The sequence below is a fragment of the Ceratotherium simum genome, chromosome 4 (genome assembly GCF_057802395.1).
Source record: "Ceratotherium simum simum isolate JZ-2026a chromosome 4, ASM5780239v1, whole genome shotgun sequence".
NCBI classification, from domain to species: Eukaryota; Metazoa; Chordata; class Mammalia; order Perissodactyla; family Rhinocerotidae; genus Ceratotherium; species Ceratotherium simum.
Genome location: NC_141903.1, coordinates 9,216,077 through 9,237,075, shown reverse-complemented (window position 1 = coordinate 9,237,075; position 20,999 = coordinate 9,216,077). Strand labels below are relative to the sequence as shown.

Here is a 20,999-nt window from a genome sequence, read left to right as displayed (position 1 = left end):
AACAGGTTTGGGAGGGAAAATGAAGAGTTCTGTTTTGAAACTTTCGGATAAACAGAGTGGGAGAGGATGCAATAGTTGGCAAGAGATAGCAACATATTTTTCAAGGTTATAAAGAGAACAAAATAGATAACTGATTTAGCAGAGCAGAATTGCAACTTTCTTATAGAGGGATACCCAGAAAAAGCAAGCTGATTTGCTCTCACACATCCCAGAAAGATGATGGCAGTAGGGTATTCCTGAAGTCAGAGGTGGGGAATGGAGCTGAAAGGTCTTAGTAAAAAGTCTGTATTCTGCACAAATTCCCCAGGATCTTCTCTACTACCTGTGCATCTAGGTGATTGCCTTTTCTCCTTTCTTCCTGTGTGCACTTCCGTTTCATTTCCTAAGATCAGAGCTTTTTTTCCTCGAGAAATTAAACTGGAGAGGTTTCACATTCAGGGATATCAGATGTAGTAGAGAAAACACCACAGATTTTGTGAAAACTTCTAATATGAAGATCAAAGACTAAAACAAACAATTAAAAGGGACTTAGTGTCTTGACTCTGTGTGGTGCTGAATACATGAACCAACACATGTAATAAAAATTGCACAGACTAAATACACACACACACACACACACACACACAGACACACATACACACACGTAAAACTCGGAAATGTGAATGAAATTGGTGGATTGTATCAATGTGGTTTCCTGATTGTAATATTGTGCTGTAGTTTTGCAAAAACTTACCATTGGGGGAAACTGGGTAAAGGATACATGGAGTGTCTCTGTATTATTTCTTGCAACTGCATATGAATCTATAAACACCTCAAAAAGTTTTTTAAAAAGGGGAGAATTAGTAGAAACAGAGACGAAGTGAAAAGTAGAAGTAAACTTCAAAAGGATGTAATTAATATCCCCAGAGCAATAAGAAAAGGTAATACATCCGTGAAACAAGAATAGGATATTGTTTTAAAAAGGAAAGTTCAGAGAATGTTCCAAATATAAAAGACAGTTGCCAAAATGAAACATTCAATAAAAGAGTTGGAAGATAAGGAAATAGCCCAGAAAGTAGAACAAAAAAGCAAGGAGAGATTTGATAGGAGAAAAAAATATAAGAACTTTAGAGGGTGAAGCTAGGAGGTCTGGCATCTGACTATTAGGAATTTGAGAAAGAAGACAGAAAAAACAGAAATATGCAAACACATAATACCAAAAAAGTTCTCAGCGCTGAGACATAAATTTTCAGATTGAAAGGTCCCATCAAGTACCCGTCACAATGAATGGAAAAAAAAATGCACTTAGCTTCATAATCATGACATTTCAGAATGACAAGGATAAAGAGAACATCCTAAAATCTACCAGAAAGAAAAAGTAAGTCACCTACAAAGGATTGGGATCAAGAATGATGTTAGACTTCTCAGCAGCAGCGCTGGAAGCTAGAAAACAATGAAGTAATATCTTTTGATTTCTCAGGGAAAATTATTTTCAAACTAGACTGAAATTATCAAGTATAAGATAGAATAAAGACATTTTCAGATATGCAAATCTTCCTGAAATTTATCCCTTATGTACTTGCTCTCAGGAAGCTACTTGATAGACAAGCCAAGAAAGTGTGAAAGATTTGGGGTTTGAGAAAACGGAGCTTCAACATAAGATGACAATGAATGGAGATAATTATATAACAAATTTAGGAACAACCAGTCCAGGTTGAAGTCTCTGGGAGGTGTAGGGGTGGGAAAATGGAAATGATAGATTATTTGATGCTATTGATCATGTGGAAAAGGGCATGAAGAACATTTTGCAATCTGTCAGAGCATTTGGAAAGAATCAGTGACAGATAAATATACAACTATTCATGGAAAAGATGCTATGATTAAATCCAGAGAGTGTTAGAAATGTGATATAATCATAGTGTACTCGTTGGCTCAGCTGTTAACATTATTTACATAGTCATAATAAATGTAAACACTTAGAGTTGATTTAATCCCAAATTGTTACAATAGTGGATGGGTTTTTGAGAGGATGGATTGTGGAGAGGGTGGTGGAGTGAGTGATTAGACAGCTAAAACCTCATATACTGTAACAGGAATTCATTTGATGTCTAAAGTAAAATAAATAAAGAAATAGTAACATAGCATGTTATTTGGAAATGCGTATGTAAGTATAGCTAGGGGTTGAAAGGTAGTTGGAATAGAGTAGGGTACAGCTGTTTTTTATTATACACTTTTCAGTACTGTTTACTTTTTGATACTATTTAAATTTTTTAATGTTTATCTTTAATTCTAGTGAAAATAGTGGGAAGTAAGTAGTGTAGATGCTACATAGAAATAAGGAACATCTTAGCTAATTATCTCCATCTCTGTATTAGTTCATCTTTCAAAGAAAAATAGCTAGGAATTAAAAAGGAATTAAGACTAACTGGAAAGAGTGGCCACATGCAGAGGTCTTGGAGTTCTTGGTTTGTGTGGTAATGTCTTACTGACCTGTGAAGATCACTGAATTGAAAGTAATGGTAGTAGAAAATATTTTTTTTTCCAGTTTTCCTGGAACCAGAAACATTGGATCTTTTCTTCAATTTGTATCATTCGCTTCCACCACTGCTATCTCAGTTAGTAAGTAAAAACCATTCATTATTTCATTAAAAAGTACATATGATCTTTATCTAAGGGTGAAATATATTTTCTATAAAAAAATTCTGTTTATGTTCTTGGTTGGATTTACCTCTCACAAGAAATTCTTATGTCTTCTGGGATTTATATTGCTTAAGTTATTTGTCAGATTCTGTTTATAGTCAGCAGTGCATTCCGTTTCACAGGTGAGCCCAGAACCAATAATTTGCTTTAGCTCCTGCCCAGAGCCAAGACAGCCTATCAACCTCTAAGTATATCTTCCTTCCCACTTAGTCCCCATCCCTTCTTCTGGGCCTCAGTCCAGTAGTTGGCCACTCTGCCTGTACCTTTCCTTCTCTTACCCTCTCTCTAACTCTTTATCCACCCTGCCTGGCTTCCTGTCTTAGGCTTGCCAGGCAGCCCTCATCAGATATCACTGAATGAGAAGCACAGGGGATCTGCTCACTTGATTTGGTGCTCATCACTCCAGTTCATATATTTTTGGAATCAAATTCTGTTGTGTGCTTAAAAAATTCTTGAAAATCTCTGGTTATATAGAACTTTGAGACTATAGACCCCATCTTTGTGAAATCTAAAACAGAGACTGGGTAAGATTAAAAAAAGAAAAGTTGTCAGTTTAATATCTAAGCTTGTAGAAGTAAAGTTGGGGAATTCTAATATCACCATTTCCAGAAAAAAGATGTTCCAGGTTTAAAGTACATATCAGTGGTATGTTTGTTTAGATATGTTATCGCCTAGAAGGAAGGAACAGATTCACAAAAATACTCATCTTTTTTTTTTTAAAAAACATGTCTGCTCTTTAATCTAGAGTTTTAAGGTGGTAGTTTTTAAACTGGATTTCACAGGACACTCATGTTTCCACGTGGTGCCACAGAGCTTTTTAGCCTTCTGTCTTTTAACCAGAATAGACTTGTTTTTAGTTGTTTAAAAACCAGTTTCATGTACAGTTATGTTTTGGGATAAAACAAACAAGCTGCTGGTACTCAGAAAATAAAGCGGAAAACAACTGCTTTAAGAGAAAGTAACTGACATTTATTGGGCATGCTCCAATATATGTGCTTATCTCACTTCATCTTCAAAGTGGCCCTGCAAGGTAAGTATTATTATCCTTCCTATTTAGACAAGGTAACAGACCCAGACTGGCTTAAGTGACTTTCTCCAGGGCAGCAAACTAAATATTGGAGCCGAGATTCAAATCCAGGTGTTTCTGGCCCCAAAACCATACATATTTTTAGTACACTAGTGATTCCCAAACCTGCTACACATCAGAATTGCCTAAGGAGTTGTTTTTTTTTAGATTTTTTGTTTTTGTTTTTTTGACAGTAAGGACTATGGCAAACTGAGAGCATCTAAAAAGGTGATCCTCTGATTTTTGTCCCTATTCTCACCCTTGCCAAGAGAGCTAGACATTTTGTGTAAAATCTTCTGATTGAAATATTTAAATGTTGACAACTAATTCTAATTTTTTAAAAAAAGTGGATAAGCAAGCTTGTGTGGACCAAAACCAAACATGGACCAGTTTGGCCTGAAAGTTGCCAATTTTGGGCCTCTCACTTAATGATCAAACAGACTTCAGTGGGTACCAGTAGTAGAATTAAGACCCCAAGGATCAAAATTGTCTGGTAAAGTATTAACTTTAGGAAGATAACTAGGCCACAGATACTCTGTAGGAATTTTTATAGGGTATCTAACTCTTCCAGCAGCATTTTCCAAATCATTTCTTAAGATACTAATGAATGGCATGGGTTAGGTGTTCTATCACCAAATAAATTTGAGACGTGTGGGATTAAGTAAAATTATAGGATTTCTTTTCCCACTTGCAGGATACCACAGTGCATAATGTATGGTATTTCCCAAACATAGTCTACCACAAAACCGTATTTTCTTTTTGGTAGAACCTGGTTTGTTGGTTCACAAACAGAACTGGGCATGGAACCAATTGGAAGCCTTTTGAGTATATGCATGTCCAGGCTCTGCTCTGGCATATTTGATATGTGAAAAAATATTAGAGGAGAATACACACAAATAGGAATTTTAGTGGTGGGGTTGCAGGGTTGTGGGTGATGGTGGTGATTGATGATGTTTAGCTTTCATTATTTTTATATTTTATACTGCTTTTTTATCATTAAAATTAAAAAAATATTTTTTATGTAAAGACTGATGTTCCTTACATGTGGCCATAGTTACTTTTAAAATTGAAATGAATTTTGTTATTCCTATTTTTAGGCACTTTCATGTTTAGTTCAATTTGCTTCTACGAGAAGGTCCTTATTTAGCAGTCCTGAACGTGCCAAGTACCTTGGTAATTTAATTAAGGGAGTAAAAAGGATTCTTGAAAGCCCTCAGGTATTTATGAAGTAATTTAATTAATACTTAGCATATAGAAATACAGTTTTTCTGCTGAAAGGTGCATAATAAACTCATGACTTTACTGTGATCCTGGAAGGACATACGAAGTATCATATTCATCTTCCTTAGATCTCATTTGTAGTAGAAATAGGCAGTTTTTAAAAATGGATGTTTTCCTGACAGACTTCTGTGTTCTTCCTCTTTTATTTTTTCCATTCTTTTAAGTGAATATGCATAGAGCTTATTTATCTTATTATGCTTCTGCTTTTTACCATTGTACTGCATTTCTTTGCTTCCACTTCTGAGATTACTAAAGTGATTAATTGAGAGTTATATCTGTCTTCTGAACTAGAAGACTTAATATAAATCTGAATGTTAATGTTGGAATAAGTGGCTTTAAATTATGAAATAATGCTTTTTGCCCTCTTGTGGACAAACAAGAGTTTATAGATTTTAAAATCTACCCTCTACATTAGCTGCAAAGCTTCAATGGCAATATTCATTTCAGAGAATTGCAAAGCCGTTATTAATCAGTCGTTTTGGGTACCTAAATAAAGTTTTTTGTTTCACTTTTTATTTTGTCTTTAAAATATCTGTAATGAAGATACAGATTTTAAAAGGTTAAATGATGATTTAGGGAGGTTTATCTAAGACTCTTGGTTATTAATAACTTTTGAGGGAATGTATAATATCTGTACATAAAGAAAATGTGCTTACCCTGTAAAGAGCAATTGTTTTTGCAGGTTATTATCAGGAGTATTTTATATGTTGTGCATTTGATCTTTTCAACGTTAGCGTAACTGAAATTTATGTTTTGCTGCTAAATGGGATTTTACCAATATGCTTTGAAAGTTTTAGTTGTTTAACTCACTCTCATCAATCAACATGTGGAAGATAGTATACTAATATTCGATAATTCTGTTAATTGATTTTCCAACATCCTCATGTTGATGTTTCATGGCTGTGAAAGTTAGTTTGAATGTTATCTTATTTTAGAATTACAAACATGTATTCAAGATCTATTATAAGTACAAAATATCTTTTAGTAATTTGTCCTTAATAACTAGACACTATTTTATATTCTTTCATGGAGCGCCTATGAATGAAATTTCTTAGAAACTCTTTCAGTATTAAATAAATACTTTTTGAATTCTATTTCATGTCAGCTACAGTGCAAAGGGCTCAAACTATAAAGATAATAATACATGTGCCCTGACTTCAAGGAGCTCACAGACAACCAGGGTGCTTTTCTTGGTCTTTCCTTTTAACCTATCCTCCCCTAAAAGTTACCTTTGTATCTTGTAGTACTTTTCTGCCCCATATTGCAGTAATTTATTTGAATGACTCCACTTACTGAGGGGGAGTTGCTTGAGGGCACAGTGCCTGTAGGTACTCAATAAATATTTGTTGAATTAAAAGAAATTTGTTATTTGTGTGTGAACGTATACCATTTAACTTAAGTCCACTTGGTATTGCTCTTTTCTAGGGTTTCAAGAGCTTATTCTTATTTTCCATCTTAAATATTTTTCAAGTCCTCTATTGACTTCTGTTTAAGCCCCACTACACACACACACACACACACACACACACACACACTCTCTCACTCTCATATTCATGCAAATTTTTTGTGTAATATAATGGTTTTGTGTAATATAATGGGTTTCCAAACATTATAATTTAGTTGTCATGGTGCAAAGCCTCTATTTTGGATTCCTTATTGTTAATCATTGATGACGACATTAAATCCAGCAGGAATCATTTGTTGTCTTTATTGATATCTACCCATTTGACACAAAGTACTGTTAAGTACTCATGAAAACTGGAAGACTTAATAAAATACTCTTGGAATTTTATTGATGGTATAATAGGTCATTAGCTTTGGTTTGTTTCTAAGTATTTTTAAAAGCCTTTCTTTTTGTCTCATAATTTAGGGTTTGTCTGATCCAGGTAATTATCATGAATTTTGTCGATTTTTGGCTCGTTTAAAGACAAATTATCAGCTGGGAGAATTAGTTATGGTAAAGGAGTATCCTGAAGTTATCAGATTGATTGCTAATTTTACCATTACTAGCCTTCAGGTAAATTAAAAAATATATAATTGATATTAAACTGTAGATAGTTTTAAAATAATTTCTTGGTAAGATTTGATGGGGATATTTTTTAACGTCTATAAGAGAGTCCTTTGCTAAAAATGTTCATTGTAAGGTTTTAGTTAAAAAAGTTCATTATAACAGTTTATAATAATAAAAGTTTATAGGCCATCTAAATATCTAATAATTGAAGAATGAATTGATAAGCTGTGGTAAAATGTATGTGAACAAATAAAAGAAAGTTTTTACAGATTGTTTTTTGGAAAAATTCTTTTTATAAGTTTAGGGGAGATTTTAAAACCTCCTATTTTCCATATGATATCAACTCTGAAAAAAATATTCATGGAAAGAAGATTAGAAGGAAGCACACTAAAATTTTAATAGTGATCATCCCTGGGTGGTAGAATAATGAGAGATTGTTGGTGTAAGACCTTTTGCATTTACAAAATTTGTTGTGTTAAGTATTCATTGATTATATAATCAGAAGAAAAGTTAATTTTAAAATCTATGTTCAGTAATTTTGCCTTTGTAATTCTTATACTAGGAAGATATAATGTCATTTTAAATAACATTTGCTTTATTTCTTTGTAGCATTGGGAATTTGCTCCCAACAGTGTTCATTATTTATTAACTCTGTGGCAAAGGATGGTAGCATCAGTTCCTTTTGTGAAATCAACTGAACCCCACTTATTAGACACTTATGCACCAGAAATCACGAAGGCCTTTATCACTTCTCGGTTGGAATCTGTTGCCATAGTTGTGAGGTATTGAAAACTAAATTTTTCTGTTTTATTTTCATCTTCTGCATCTTGGAGTTTTTAAAAATTGGGGTATCATTTACTTACTGTAAAATTCACCCTTTTTAGTATGCAGTTCTGAGTTCTGACAAGTGCTTCCAGTTATATAACTACCATCATAATCAAGACAGAATAGTTCCATCACCCCAAAAAGTTCTTTTGGGTCCATTTGTAGTTATCTCTTTCCCCACCCTCAGCTGGTGGCAATTACTGATCTGTTTGTTTCCCTATAGTTTTTGCCTTTTCCAGAATGCTTTATAAATGAAATTATATAGTATATAGTCTTTTAGTCTGGCTTCTTTCACTTAGCTTAATACATTTGAGATTCCTCCACATTGCATCAGTAGTTCTTTCATTTTTATTGCTGAATAGTATTCCATTTTGTAGATCTATCACAGTTTGTCCATTCACATTTGGGTTGGACGTTTGGGTTGTTTCTGTTTTTGTGAATTATCAATAAAACAGCTGTAAACATTCCGGTACAGATTTTTATGTGAACATAAGTTTTTATTTCTCTTGGGTAAATACTTATGCGTGAATTTCCTGGTGCATGGTAAGTGTATGTTTTACTTTATAAGAAACTGCCAAACTATTTTCCACAGGGGCTGTCTCATTTTGCATTCCCACCAGCAATGTACGAAAGATCCAATTGCTCTGCATCCTCACCAGCACTTGATATTGTCAGTTTTTGAAAATGTTAGTTATTCTAATAGGTGTGTAGTGGTATCTCATTGTAGTTTTAATTTTCATTCCCTTAATGACTAATAACGTTAAGCATCTTTTCATGTGCTGCTTTATTATTTGTATGTATTCTCTGGCAAAGTGTCTGTCTAATCTGTTGCCCATTTTTTTTTTTTGGTGAGGGAGATTAGCCCTGAGCTAACATCTGTTGCCAATCCTCCTCTTTTTGCTGAGGAAGATTAGCACTGAGCTAGCATCTGTGTCCATCTTCTTCCATTTTATGTGGGACCCCTGCCACAGCATGGCTTGATAAGTGGTGCATAGGTCCATGCCTGGGATCCAAACCTGTGAACCCTGGGCAGCTGAAGCGGAGCGCTCGAACTTAACCACTATGCCATTGGGCTGGCCCCTGTTGCCCACTTTTGTATTGGGCTGTTTATTATATTGAGATTTGAGAGGTCTATATATTCTGATCATAAGTCTTTTTATCATACGTGTTTTGCAAATATTTTCTCCCATTCCATAGCTTGCCTTTTCATTTCCTTAACAGTCTTTCAAAAAGCAGAAGTTTTAAAGTTTGATGAAGTCCAATTTATCTGTTATTTTTTCTTCTAGAAGTTTTATAGTTTTAGAATTTACATTTAGGGGTTTTAGGGGTCTGTGATCCATTTTGAGTTAATTTTTGTGTATAATATGAGATAAGGCTTGAGGTTCTTTTTTTTTTTTTGCATATTGGTGACCAATTATTCCAACACCATTTGTAGAAAAGACTGTTCTCTTTTGGTTGAATTGCCTTTACACTGTTTTCAAAAATTAATTGACCACATATGTGTGGTTCTGTTTCTGGACTCTATTCTCACTAATCTGTATGTTTCTCTTTCTGCCAATACCCTGTCTTTATTACTATAGCCTTATAATAAGCTTTGGAATCAGGTAGTGTGAGTCTTCTACCTTGGTTTTCCCTTTTCAAAATTGTTTAGGCTCTTTTACTTCCTTTGCTTTTCCATGTAAATTTTATTTTATTTTATTTTATTTATTATTTTTTTTAATTTTTATTTATTTATTTATTTTTCCCCCAAAGACCCAGTAGATAGTTGTATGTCATAGTTGTACATCCTTCTAGTTGCTGTATGTGGGATGTGGCCTCAGCATGGCCGGAGAAGTGGTGCGTTGGTGCGCGCCCAGGATCCGAACCCGGGCCGCCAGCATTGGAGTGCAAGCACTTAACCGCTAAGCCACGGGGCCAGCCCGCATGTAAATTTTAGAGTCATCTTGCTAGTATCTACAAGAAAAATGCTGCTGGGATTTTGACTGAGATTGCATTGAATTTGTAGATTAATTTGGAGGAAGAATTGACATCTCAGCAATATCAAGTCTTGCAGTCAATGAGCATGTTTATCTTTTAATGTATTTAGCTCTTCTGTGATCTCTTTCATCAGTGTTTTATAGTATTGAGTCTTTGGTTGTTACATATGTTTAATTAGATTTAATTAGTATTTTTTTATGTTTCAGGTGCCTTTGGAAGATACTGTTTTTTAAATTTCAATTTCCAATTGTTCATTGCTAATATATAGTAATACAGTGAATTTTGTATATTGACCCTTATGCTAGGACCTTGGTAAACTCACTGGTTACTAGTTTTTTTGTGGCATTTTTTATTTATGTAATCATGTCGTCTTTAAATATAGACGTTTTATTTCTTACCTTCCAATCTATTTGTCTTTTATTTCTTTATCCTTGATGGAATTTTATTTAACTAGATAAAGTTTATTTGTGGTGAACAAAACACTCCAATGTTGTCTACAAACTTGCTTTTGTATATTTGCAGAGGTAATTTAGATGATCCACTGGATGATACTGCTACTGTGTTTCAGCAGTTGGAGCAGTTGTGCACTGTCAGCAGATGTGAATATGAAAAGACATGTACTCTTCTTGTACAGTTGTTTGACCAAAATGCACAGAATTATCAAAAACTTCTGCATTCAGCTTCTGGGATAAGTGTGGACCTGGCAATTCAGGAAGGTCAGTAAATTTTATGTGACTATTATATGATATTATATTGAATTTTAAGTAGCTTCATTAATTACTTTAATAATTTTACTGCAAATTATTTTTGTATATTTCCCTCAATTCCTGGTCCCCTAATAAGCCATTAATTTTATTAACCTTTTGGATATTTTGGTGGTTTGGTAGTTAATTTTCAGTTCTTCTTTATAAGATTATAAGAAATATTTCTGGAATCACTATCAAGAAAAGCTGATAATGATCTTTGAGTAGAGTTTATTAACTTATAACTATCTTTTAACTAATCATGTTTCCTTTTTTGCTATAGCTGACTGCAAATTCAGAGCCCAGTTTAGCCAGTAAAAAATTATGTAAGACCTCATCATGGTTTTGCATTTGTGTATTAGCTTTCACCGTGACTTTATTTTATTATTATATTTTAAATAATTCCTCAGTTTTCTCATTATTTTTCTTTAATCCTTTATTGAAGGAGGATCTGTTTATTTCTGTATATCCCTTACAATCCTTTCAGGAACATAGCAGGGAATGAAAATAAATAAATATGTTTTTCATATTTTTTAATGAGATAAATTATGAGAATGGAACTGCTTTTATACATTTCTGATAGAAGGCACTTTAATTATAGTTCCAGAATGTTTTTTTTTTTTTCTTTCATATCTGTTTGTTTTATCTTGTTTTAGAAAGTGAGTGGTAAGGAATGATAGTCAAACTTACTCTCAATGATTTCCCATCTAAAGTCTTTTAAAAAAATTCTTTAAAAGATTATCCTTTGCATTTATATGATGTCATCTTAAAATGCCTTTTATTCATTATCTGTCTGTTTTTTGTTATTGTTTTTGTATTGAGTCACACAATACTGCTGAGGGGCTGGATAGTGGAATAGTTAACCTTCTCTACTTTAAACGTTCTCTCTTTTATTAAGATCTCCTTATTTATAAATTAAACTGGGGAGAACTAACTTTTTTGCAGCATGTAGTCTTTTCTTGATTGATTTCTTTTTGTAGAGTTTTGAAAATTATTAAATATCAAGTATATACAAAAGGATATTTATATGTATTATGAAATAGTGACTAGTAGTAAGAAACACCATCACATAATCTAAAAAATAGGTCAATACCAGTATCTTTGCTACTCCCTTTGTTCCTCTATCCAAATCTGTCCTCCTACCTACCAGCAGAAAAAACTTACAGTCTTGAATTTTGTGTTTATTTGATACCTTTTCTTCAGTTTTACCGCATATCTATATATTCTGAAAATAATACATGGTTTTGCGTATTTCTGAACTTTATACAAATGGAATCAAACTGTGTTTTTTCTTCTACTTGCTTATTTATTATTTTTTTCTCAGTATTGAATGTATGAGAGTTCATATTGATGCTATAGCTATAGTTCTTTCATTTGCACTGCCACTGTTCTGTGGTTGTCTGAATATACCACAATTTATTTATGCATTTTTCTTGTCAATGGTATTTGTGTTTTTTCTATTTTTTGTTAATACAATGAGTGCTGCTATAAAGATTGTTATGTATATCCATTACATAGTTAGCTTCAGCAGATAATGCCAAACTAGTTTACAAAGTGATTGTACTGCTTTACATCCTTCCCACCCTGATCTAGATGCTCACCAACAATTCGTAATGTTAGACTTAAATTTTTGCCAGACTTGTTGAGGTAATATATCTCATGAGTATTTTACTTTTCACTCCCATGATTATTAATGAAGTTTAGCTTTGTTTTATGTTTATTGACTATTAGTTGTGTCATCATCAGTGATATATATGTTCATGCTTTTTCTTCATTTCTCCCTCACCATTTGGATTTTTGGTCTTTCTCCTACTGATTGAGCTCTTTCTGTATTTTTGACACTAATCTTTTAGTTATTTGAACTGTAAATATTGTCCCCAAGTTTGTAACATGTCTTTACATATCACTTTAATGTGTCTATTCTCTTAGTTATTTTTGTATCAGACTTTATTTTAATTAATTCACCTAATCTTTTTGAAGAGGTAATATATTTACATTATCCAGAAAAAAGAAATTAAAATGTATTCTGTTCCAGTCTTATAATCTGTCCTCTTGTTCTTCACTCTAAGAAGTAATGATTCTTACTAGTTTTGCATATCTTTCCAAAGTTTTTGTATGCGTATACAAACAATTATGAATATATAAATTCTTATCTCCCTTTATTTACATAGAATGTGGCATACCACACTGGCTCTTCTACTCTTTGCTATTTTTCGTTTAACAGTGTATTTTATAGCTGTTTTCAAATCAACATAGAGAGAATGCTTATTTTTTATAGATGCATAATATTTTATTTTTTGAAGGTATCATAATTTATTTAACAATTTGCTCCACTGTTAATAGTCATTTGAATTGTTTACCATCTTCTGCTATTAAAACTAATGCTCTATTTGACCTTCTCCCTCTGACTTACTTCACTTTGCACTATACCCTCAATGTCCATCCCATGTTACCAGAAGGAAAGGGGGAGGGAGGAGGGTGAAAGGGTTAATTCGGCACAAGTGTGTGGTGATGGGTTGTAGTTAGTATTTGGGTGGTGAACATGATGTAATCTATGCAGAAATAGAAGTATAATGATGTACACCTGAAATTTATACAATGTTATAAACCAATGTTACTGCAATAAACAAAAAATTAAAAAAAAAACAAAAAAAAACCTAATGCTCTACAGATAAGCCTTGTACATATGTCATTTTACACATATGCAAATATATCTGTAAGATAAATTTCCAGAAGTGCAATTACTGTTGGGTGGAAGGGTTAATGTATTTATAATTTTTACAAATATTGCCAAATCACTCTCTATAAGGACTTTACCAATTTACTAGTCCACCAGCAATCTATAAGAGTGTTTCCATATTGTCTTCACAGGACAGTAGTACCATACTTTTGAATTCTTGGCAATCCTACGGGTGAAAAATGGTTTCTCAGTATAATTTAACATTCTCATATCAGTGAGGTTAAGCATTGTTTAAATTTATTTAAGACCTATTTGGTCTTCTTTTTCTGTAAATGAACTATTCATTTTCGTTGCTCATTTTTTTTATTAGGTTGTTAGTCTTTTCTGTTCTCATTGATTTTTATGAACTCTTTATATATTAGAAAAATGAGCCCCATGTCTGTAATGAGTTGCAAATATTTTTTTCCTTTTTTCCTTTCTCTCTTTTTTTTGAGTGTACAGTTTGATGAATTTAGCAGTTATTCACAGCTGTGTAACTACCACTGTATTCAAAATAGAGAACACTTCTTTCACTCTAAATAATTTTCTCATGCCATTTGATTCCTTTCCCTAACTCTTGGCCCAGGTAGCCACTGGTTTCTGTCACTACAGTTTGTTTCTTTTAGATTTCTATATAAATGGAATCATACAGTAAGTAGTCTCGTGTTTGGCTTTGTTTCCTTTACATGTTTTTGAGATTCAAATATATTGTGTATATTAGTGTTTTGTTCCTTTTTATTGCTGTGCAGTATTCTGTATTATGGTTTTACCATAGTTTGTTTATCTATTCACAAGTTGGACATTTGAGTTACACTTCTCGTTTTTGGCTATTATGAATAATGCTGTTAGGAACATTTGCAGGCAAGTCTTTGTATGTACTTAAATTTTAATTTCTCTTGGGTAAATACCTATGACAGATTGCTGGGTCATATGAGAAATGTGTTTAATATTATAAGATACTGCTGTGCTGTTTTACAAAGTGTATTATTTTTCATTCCCATTAACAATATATAAGAGTTTCATTAGCTCCACATCTTCATGATCATTTGATATTGTTTTCTTAACTTTAGCCATTCTGCTGGGTGTCTAGTAATAGTGTCTCATTTGGTTATAATTTGCATTTCCCTGATAATTAATGATGTGCTTTTTTGGCCTTTTTTTCTCTCTTCTTTTGTGAAATGTCTGTTCACATTTTTTACCCATTTTAAGATTGGGTTGTTTGTTCTTTTATACATATTCTTATTATTGGAACTACAAGAGTGTTTTATATATTCTGTATACAATCCCTTTTTCACATATATGTTTGCAAATATTTTCTCCCTGTCTGTGGTTTGTCTTTTCAACTGTCTTTCAAAGAGAAAAGTTTTAAATTTTTATGATCTACCTTTTCAGTTTTTTCTTTATGGTTTCTGCTTTTTGTGTTTAAATCATATGTATCTCAGGTCACAAAAATGTTCTTCTATGTTTTATTCTGGAAGTTTAATAGTATTAACTATTATGTTTAGGTCTATGATCCACTTTGGGTTAATTTTTGTGAATGGTGTAAGGTAACGGTATGACCTCCTCCCCAACCCAAACGTTTATCAAGTTGTTCTAGCACCATTTGCTGAAAAGACTGCTTTTTCTCCATTGAATTATTGTGACACCTTTGTCAAAAATCAATTGACCATAAAAGAGTAGGGTCTATTACTGGACCTGTTCTCTATTCTGCATTGATTTATATGTTGATCCTTATGCCAATATTATGATGCTGTCTTGGTTACTGTAGTTTTATAAGTCTTGAAGTTAGGTAATTTAAGTCCTCCAATCTTGTTCTTCTTTCTCAACAGATTTGTGTCTGTTCTAGGCCTTTTGCCTTTCTGTATTAATTTTAGCATCAGCTTGTCAATTTCCACAAAAAACTCACTAGAATTTTGATTGGGATTTCTTCAATCTGTACATCAATTTGGGCCATCTTAACAGTATCGAGGTCTCCAGTTCATGAACATGGTATATCGCTCCACTTATATAGGTGTTCTTTAATTTTATTTGCAGTGTTTTATTGTTTTCAGTGCACAGGTATTAAAAATATTTCACTAAATTTATTCCTATATATTTTTGATGCTATTGTAAATTTTATGATTAGTCTCTGCTACTCTATAAAACCAGAATTGATTTTGGTCTCTGTGTCCTATGACTTTGCTAAATTTACTTACTCTAAAAGCCTTTTTTGTAGATTCTTTAGGATTGTTGTATATGATCATGTCATCTGCAAATAAAGACAGTTTTATGTCTTGTCTTCATGCCTTCTGTTTCTTTCTTGCCTTATTCCACTGGTAAGACCTCCAGTGCAGTGTAGAATAAAAGTGGTAAGAGTGGACATTCTGGCCTTGTTTCTGTTAGTACATAGAAAGCATTGAGGGGCTGGCCCTGTGGCTTAGCGGTTAAGTGTGTGCCCTCCTCCCTCACAAAAAAAAAAAGAAAGAAAAAAGACAAAAATCTAAAAATCAAACATGTGAAGTCTCCATCCAAAATTAGCAGAAAATGGGCCGGCCCCGTGGCTTAGCGGTTAGGTGTGTGCACTCCGCTGCTGGCGGCCCGAGTTTGGATCCCGGGCGCGCACCGATGCACCACTTCTCCAGCCATGCTGAGGCTGCGTCCCACATACAGCAACTAGAAGGATGTGCAGCTATGACATACAACTATCTACTGGGGCTTTGGGGGGAAAAAAATAAATAAATAAAATCTTTAAAAGAAAAAAAAAAAGCAAGCATTGAGCCTTTTACCATTGAGTATGATGTTATCTGTAGGTTTTTTTTTTAAGATGTTCATAATAAATGTGAAAATTCTCTTCTATTCCTCTGTTTATTTATAATGAATGGGGCATTGATTTTTTTAAATGCTTTTTCTGCACCTATTCAAATGACCTTTTTTTCTTCTTTATTTTACTGGTATAGTCATGTACCACATAATGACATTTTTGGTCAATGGTGGACCACATATATGATGGTGGTCCCAAAAGATTAGTATCATATAGCCTAGGTGTGTAGTAGGCTATACCATCTGGGTTTGTGTAAGTACACTCTATGATGTTCACACAGTGATGAAATCGCCTAACGATGCATTTCTCAGAATGTATCCCTGTCATTAAGCAATGGATGACTGTGTAGTGAATTAAACTGGTTGGTTAAACCAGCTTTGCATTCCCAGGGTAAATCCTACTTGGTTATGAGACAGTGTTCCTTTATATAGTTTTAGATTCAGTTTGCAAAAATTTTGTTAGTTTACGTTGATGTTCATGAAGGATATTTGTCTGTAGTTTTCTTTTCTTGTGATAACTTTGCCTGGTTTTGGTAACAGGGTAATACTGGCCTTATAAAATGAGTCAAGAAGTATTCCCTCTTCCTTCTTTATCTTCTGAAAGAGTTTGTGTAGTATTAGTATTATTTCTTCTTGAAGAGTTTGATAGAATTCACCAGTGAAGCCTGTGGGCCTGAGGGTTTATAATTATGAATTTAATTTCTTTAATTCATATAGGACTATTCAAATTTTCTATTTCTCCTGAGGTCAAATTTAGTCATTTGTATATTTCAAGGAATTTGTCCTATGTTTAAATTTATTGGAATAAAGTTATTCCTAACATTCTATTGTTATTCTTTTAAAGTCTATAGGATCTGAAGTGACGTCCCTTCTTTCATTCTTTTTCTTTTAATTGAGATTTACTTGACATATAACGTTATATTAGTTTCAAGTGTACAGCATAATGATTCGATATTTGTATATATTGCAAAATGCTCACCACAGTAAGTCTAGTTAACATCCATCACCATACATAGTTACAAAATTTTTTTTTCTTGTGATGAGAGCTTTTAAGATCTACTCTCTTAGCAACTTTCAAATATACAATACAGTATTATTAACTATGGTCACCATGCTGTACATTACATCCCCATGACTTATTTCCTTTATAAGTGGAAGTTTGTACCTTTTGACCTCCTTCACCCACCTTCAAGGGTGGGTCCCACCCTTACCTCCTTATTCTTGATGTTGACAATTTTTGCCTCTTTTTTCCACCTCTGATTGACCCAAATGGATATTTATCAGTTTTTTTAAACTTTCAAAGAACCAACTTTTAGTTTCATCAGTTTTCTTTATTATTTGTTCATTTTTTATTTCATAGGGTTTTTTAAGCTTTATTGTTTTCTCCTTTATACTTTTGATTTTATTTGGTCTTTTTTTCCGCTAATTTTTTTTTTTTAATTTTGTTTATTTATTTTTTTTCCCCCAAAGCCCCAGTAGATAGTTGTATGTCATAGCTGCACATCCTTCTAGTTGCTGCATGTGGGACCGCGGCCTCAGCATGGCTGGAGAAGCGGTGCGTCGGTGCGCACCTGGGATCCGAACCCGAGCCGCCAGCAGCGGAGTGCACGCACCTAACCGCTAAGCCACGGGGCTGGCCCATTTTCTGCTAATTTTGGATGGAGACTTCACATGTTTGATTTTTAGATTTTTGTCTTTTTTCTTTCTTTCTTTCTTTTTTTTTTTTTTTTTGAGGAAGATTAGCCCTGAGCTAACATCTGTTGCCAATCCTCCTCTTTTTGCTGAGGAAGACTGGCCCTGGGCTAACATCCGTGCCCAGGTTCCTCTATTTTATATTGGATATCACCACAGCATGGCTTGATAAGTGGTGCATACGTCTGTGCCCGGGATCTGAACCTGCAAACCCTGGGCCGCCGAAGTAGGGCATGCAAACTTAACCATTACGCCACCATGCCAGCCCCTCAATCTTCCTCTTTTTGCTTGAGGAAGATTTGCTTTGAGCTAACATCTCTGTCAGTCTTCCTCTATTTTTTTATGTTGGTCACTGCCACGGCATGGCTGCTGCCGAGTGGTATATGTCTGTGCCTGGGAACTGAACCTAGGCCACTGAGGCAGAGTGCACCAAACTTAACCACTAGGCCATGGGGCTGGCCCTGTCTTTTTCTAATAAAAACATTTAAAGCTATAAATTTTACTTTAAGCATTGCTTTAGCTGCATCTCATAAATTTTGATGTTTTATTTTCATTATCATTTAGTTAAAAAATATTTTCTAGTCTGTTATTTTGTTAATTCATGGATTATTTAGAAGTATGCTTTTTACTTCCAAATATTTGGGGTTTTCCTAGTTGTCATATTGTTATTGATTTCTAATTTAATTCTACTTTGGTCAAATATCATTTTATATGATATTTAATTTATATGATTTTTAAATTTATTGAGACTTGTTTTATGACCCAGCATATGGTCTATCCTGGTAAACATATACCATGTACACTTGAAAAGAATATGTATTTTACCACTGTTGGGTCTAGAAGTATGTAAATAGAAAATAAATCAAGATAGTTAATAGTGTTGTTCAGGTATACTTTGTCTTTACTGATTTTGGTTTTTTTTTTTGGAGGGGGTGGTCTATTTCTATTATTTACAAAGAGAGCGCTGTTAAAATCTCCAAATATGATTGTGAAATTGTCTATACTACTTTTAATTGTCAATTTTTGCTTCATGTAGACATTTATAAATGTTTCGTCTTCCTTATTAATTGACCCTTTTATCTTGAAATCTGTCTTATCTGATGTTACTATGGCCAGTGCCGCCTTCTGCTTTCTGTTTACATGGGATATCCTTCTTCATCCATTTACTTCCAGTTTGTGTGTGTCTGTATATTTAAAGTGTATCTCTTGTAGACAGTATATAGTTCTTCCTTTTCAAAGCATTCATTCTGACCATCTATGTCTTTAATTGAGGTGTTTAGTCTATTAACTAAGTAGGAAGAAGGAGGACTACCAACTCAATACCATTTAAACTCTTGCCTTAGAATGAGGTTTTTCATATCACACTGGTAGTCTGTATTTAGACCACAAACCATATGAGGTCTGACTTGAGGAGTTTTTCCTCCTCTCCACCTAACACTGAAGTCAATTCAGACAAGTTTCTGTGTTGTCTTTCTCTGTGTAGGGCAGGTTTTTTTCCTCTAGTTCACTTTTTCACTAAGGGTGTAATTCTTTGTCCCACCTTTATGTAAGAGTTTCCTATTGGACTCCTCACCTTGGGCATGCCCTAGGCTTTGTCCTTTGACCATCAAAGGAGAAGCTCAAGTTCTAGTTGTTTCTATGCTTATGTCTTTAAGTTTCAGCCCTCACATCATTTTTGGCCTTTGAGGATTTATTTTACTTTCTTAACGGCTCGGTAGTACATTTGGTGCCATTGTGTAAATTAGAAAAAAGCTCATTTTCTTCTAAGCAGGCAGCAGCATAGTAGGGTGCCCAGATTGGTGAGTAGAGTATTGCTGGGTTTCAGTTCCCACTTGTCTATTCAGTTTAAGTATCTTTTTGTAGCTATGTGGTTGCCTTGTAAGCCTGGCTTGTAGTGTTTTTGGTTTTTGTTTTTTTTTTTGCCTGATGACACAATGGCAGCCTTATATAGTATCATTTCAGATTTGTTCTCCACATTAATTCAGATTGTTATGTTGTAATTTGGTTCATGTTTAGCCTACTACCTATAAAATCACATTTTCTTTTTTAGTTTATATCACAATTAGTGTTTGCTTGTTTAAAAGTAAAAAAGTAATAACTTTCACTTCAGCGTGGTCAACTAGATGCTCTGAAAGGCCTTTCGGCTGCAAAACAATCAGATCCCGGATAAACTTTTTAATGCATTGCTGGGCTTGAAATAAGTACATGGAATTTCTGAGATTCCTTGTCCTCCACTTTGCTGCTCTTCACTCCTCTGTCCCTTATCTTCTGACTACTTTCTCCTCCAAAAATAAACTTTAACCAGAATGAGACTAGTCAGCAGCAAACAAGGACAAATGACAGCATTGCTTTCAAAGGCAAATTATCAATGTCAGTGGTTAAATTGGTGGCAAAGCCTCAGGCTAGTAGTGAGGTAGGTGTACTGAACTTGAGATTCTTACATTAAATTGGACCCTTAAAAGGAGATAAAGTGGTCCTAAATTGGTAGATCCCCTTGGCTTCCAGCAAAAAAGTAAATTAAAATCATCTCTGAAATTAAAATCTTCTCTGAAGAATAGCAACCATAATTTAGGGCCTCGAGAATCTTGCAGATTAGGATTAACCAAATAAATTTTGATAATCTAAAAAATAACCAGCACACAAACAACGAAACAAGATAACGTGAATGAACACTAACAAAAAAAAAGCTGTTTATTTGATTTATTAATCAAACTTAAGATGTTGGAGTTGGTTAGGAATATAAAATAATTATGTATGAAGTGTTTAAAGAAATAAAAAATAGAATCACAAATGATCAAGCAAGAGTATGAAAAACGACCAAGCAGATTGAAGAAGACTCAAGTAAAACTTTTATTATTGAAAAAAATTTCTTTGTGATCTAAAATTCAGTGGATGTATTAAACAGTAAATTAGACCTAGCTGAGTAAAGAATTAGCAAATTGCCAGTTAGATTTGAAGACATTTTCAAAAATGGTAGAGAACGAAGGAAAATGAAAATATTAGAAGAGAAGTTAAAGGATGGAATGAAAAAGTCCGATATGTCAAATTGAATCCCAGAAAGACAGAATAGAGAGAATGGAACAGAGGTAATAACTGAAGACATTCTATCTGAGAATTTTTCAGAATTAATGGAAGACATGAATACATCAATACAGCAAGCCCAACATATAGCAGTCTGAAACAAAAAACAGCGTTTTAGTCAAACCG

The 20,999-nt window shown here is 33.6% G+C and overlaps 1 protein-coding gene across 5 annotated transcripts in view; it reads left to right on the top strand.

Moving 5' to 3' along the window:
- The window catches only part of RANBP17 (RAN binding protein 17), a 347,331-nt gene that overhangs the window by 37,383 nt on the left and 288,949 nt on the right, over nt 1-20,999 (top strand). For all 5 annotated transcript variants that reach the window (XM_004428530.3, XM_087429435.1, XM_087429434.1 and 2 more), the window contains 5 exons: nt 2,525-2,598; nt 4,843-4,962; nt 6,897-7,043; nt 7,647-7,819; nt 10,362-10,555. In XM_004428530.3, coding sequence (XP_004428587.2) covers nt 2,525-2,598; nt 4,843-4,962; nt 6,897-7,043; nt 7,647-7,819; nt 10,362-10,555 — 708 coding nt within the window. The remainder of the gene's footprint in view (nt 1-2,524; nt 2,599-4,842; nt 4,963-6,896; nt 7,044-7,646; nt 7,820-10,361; nt 10,556-20,999) is intronic.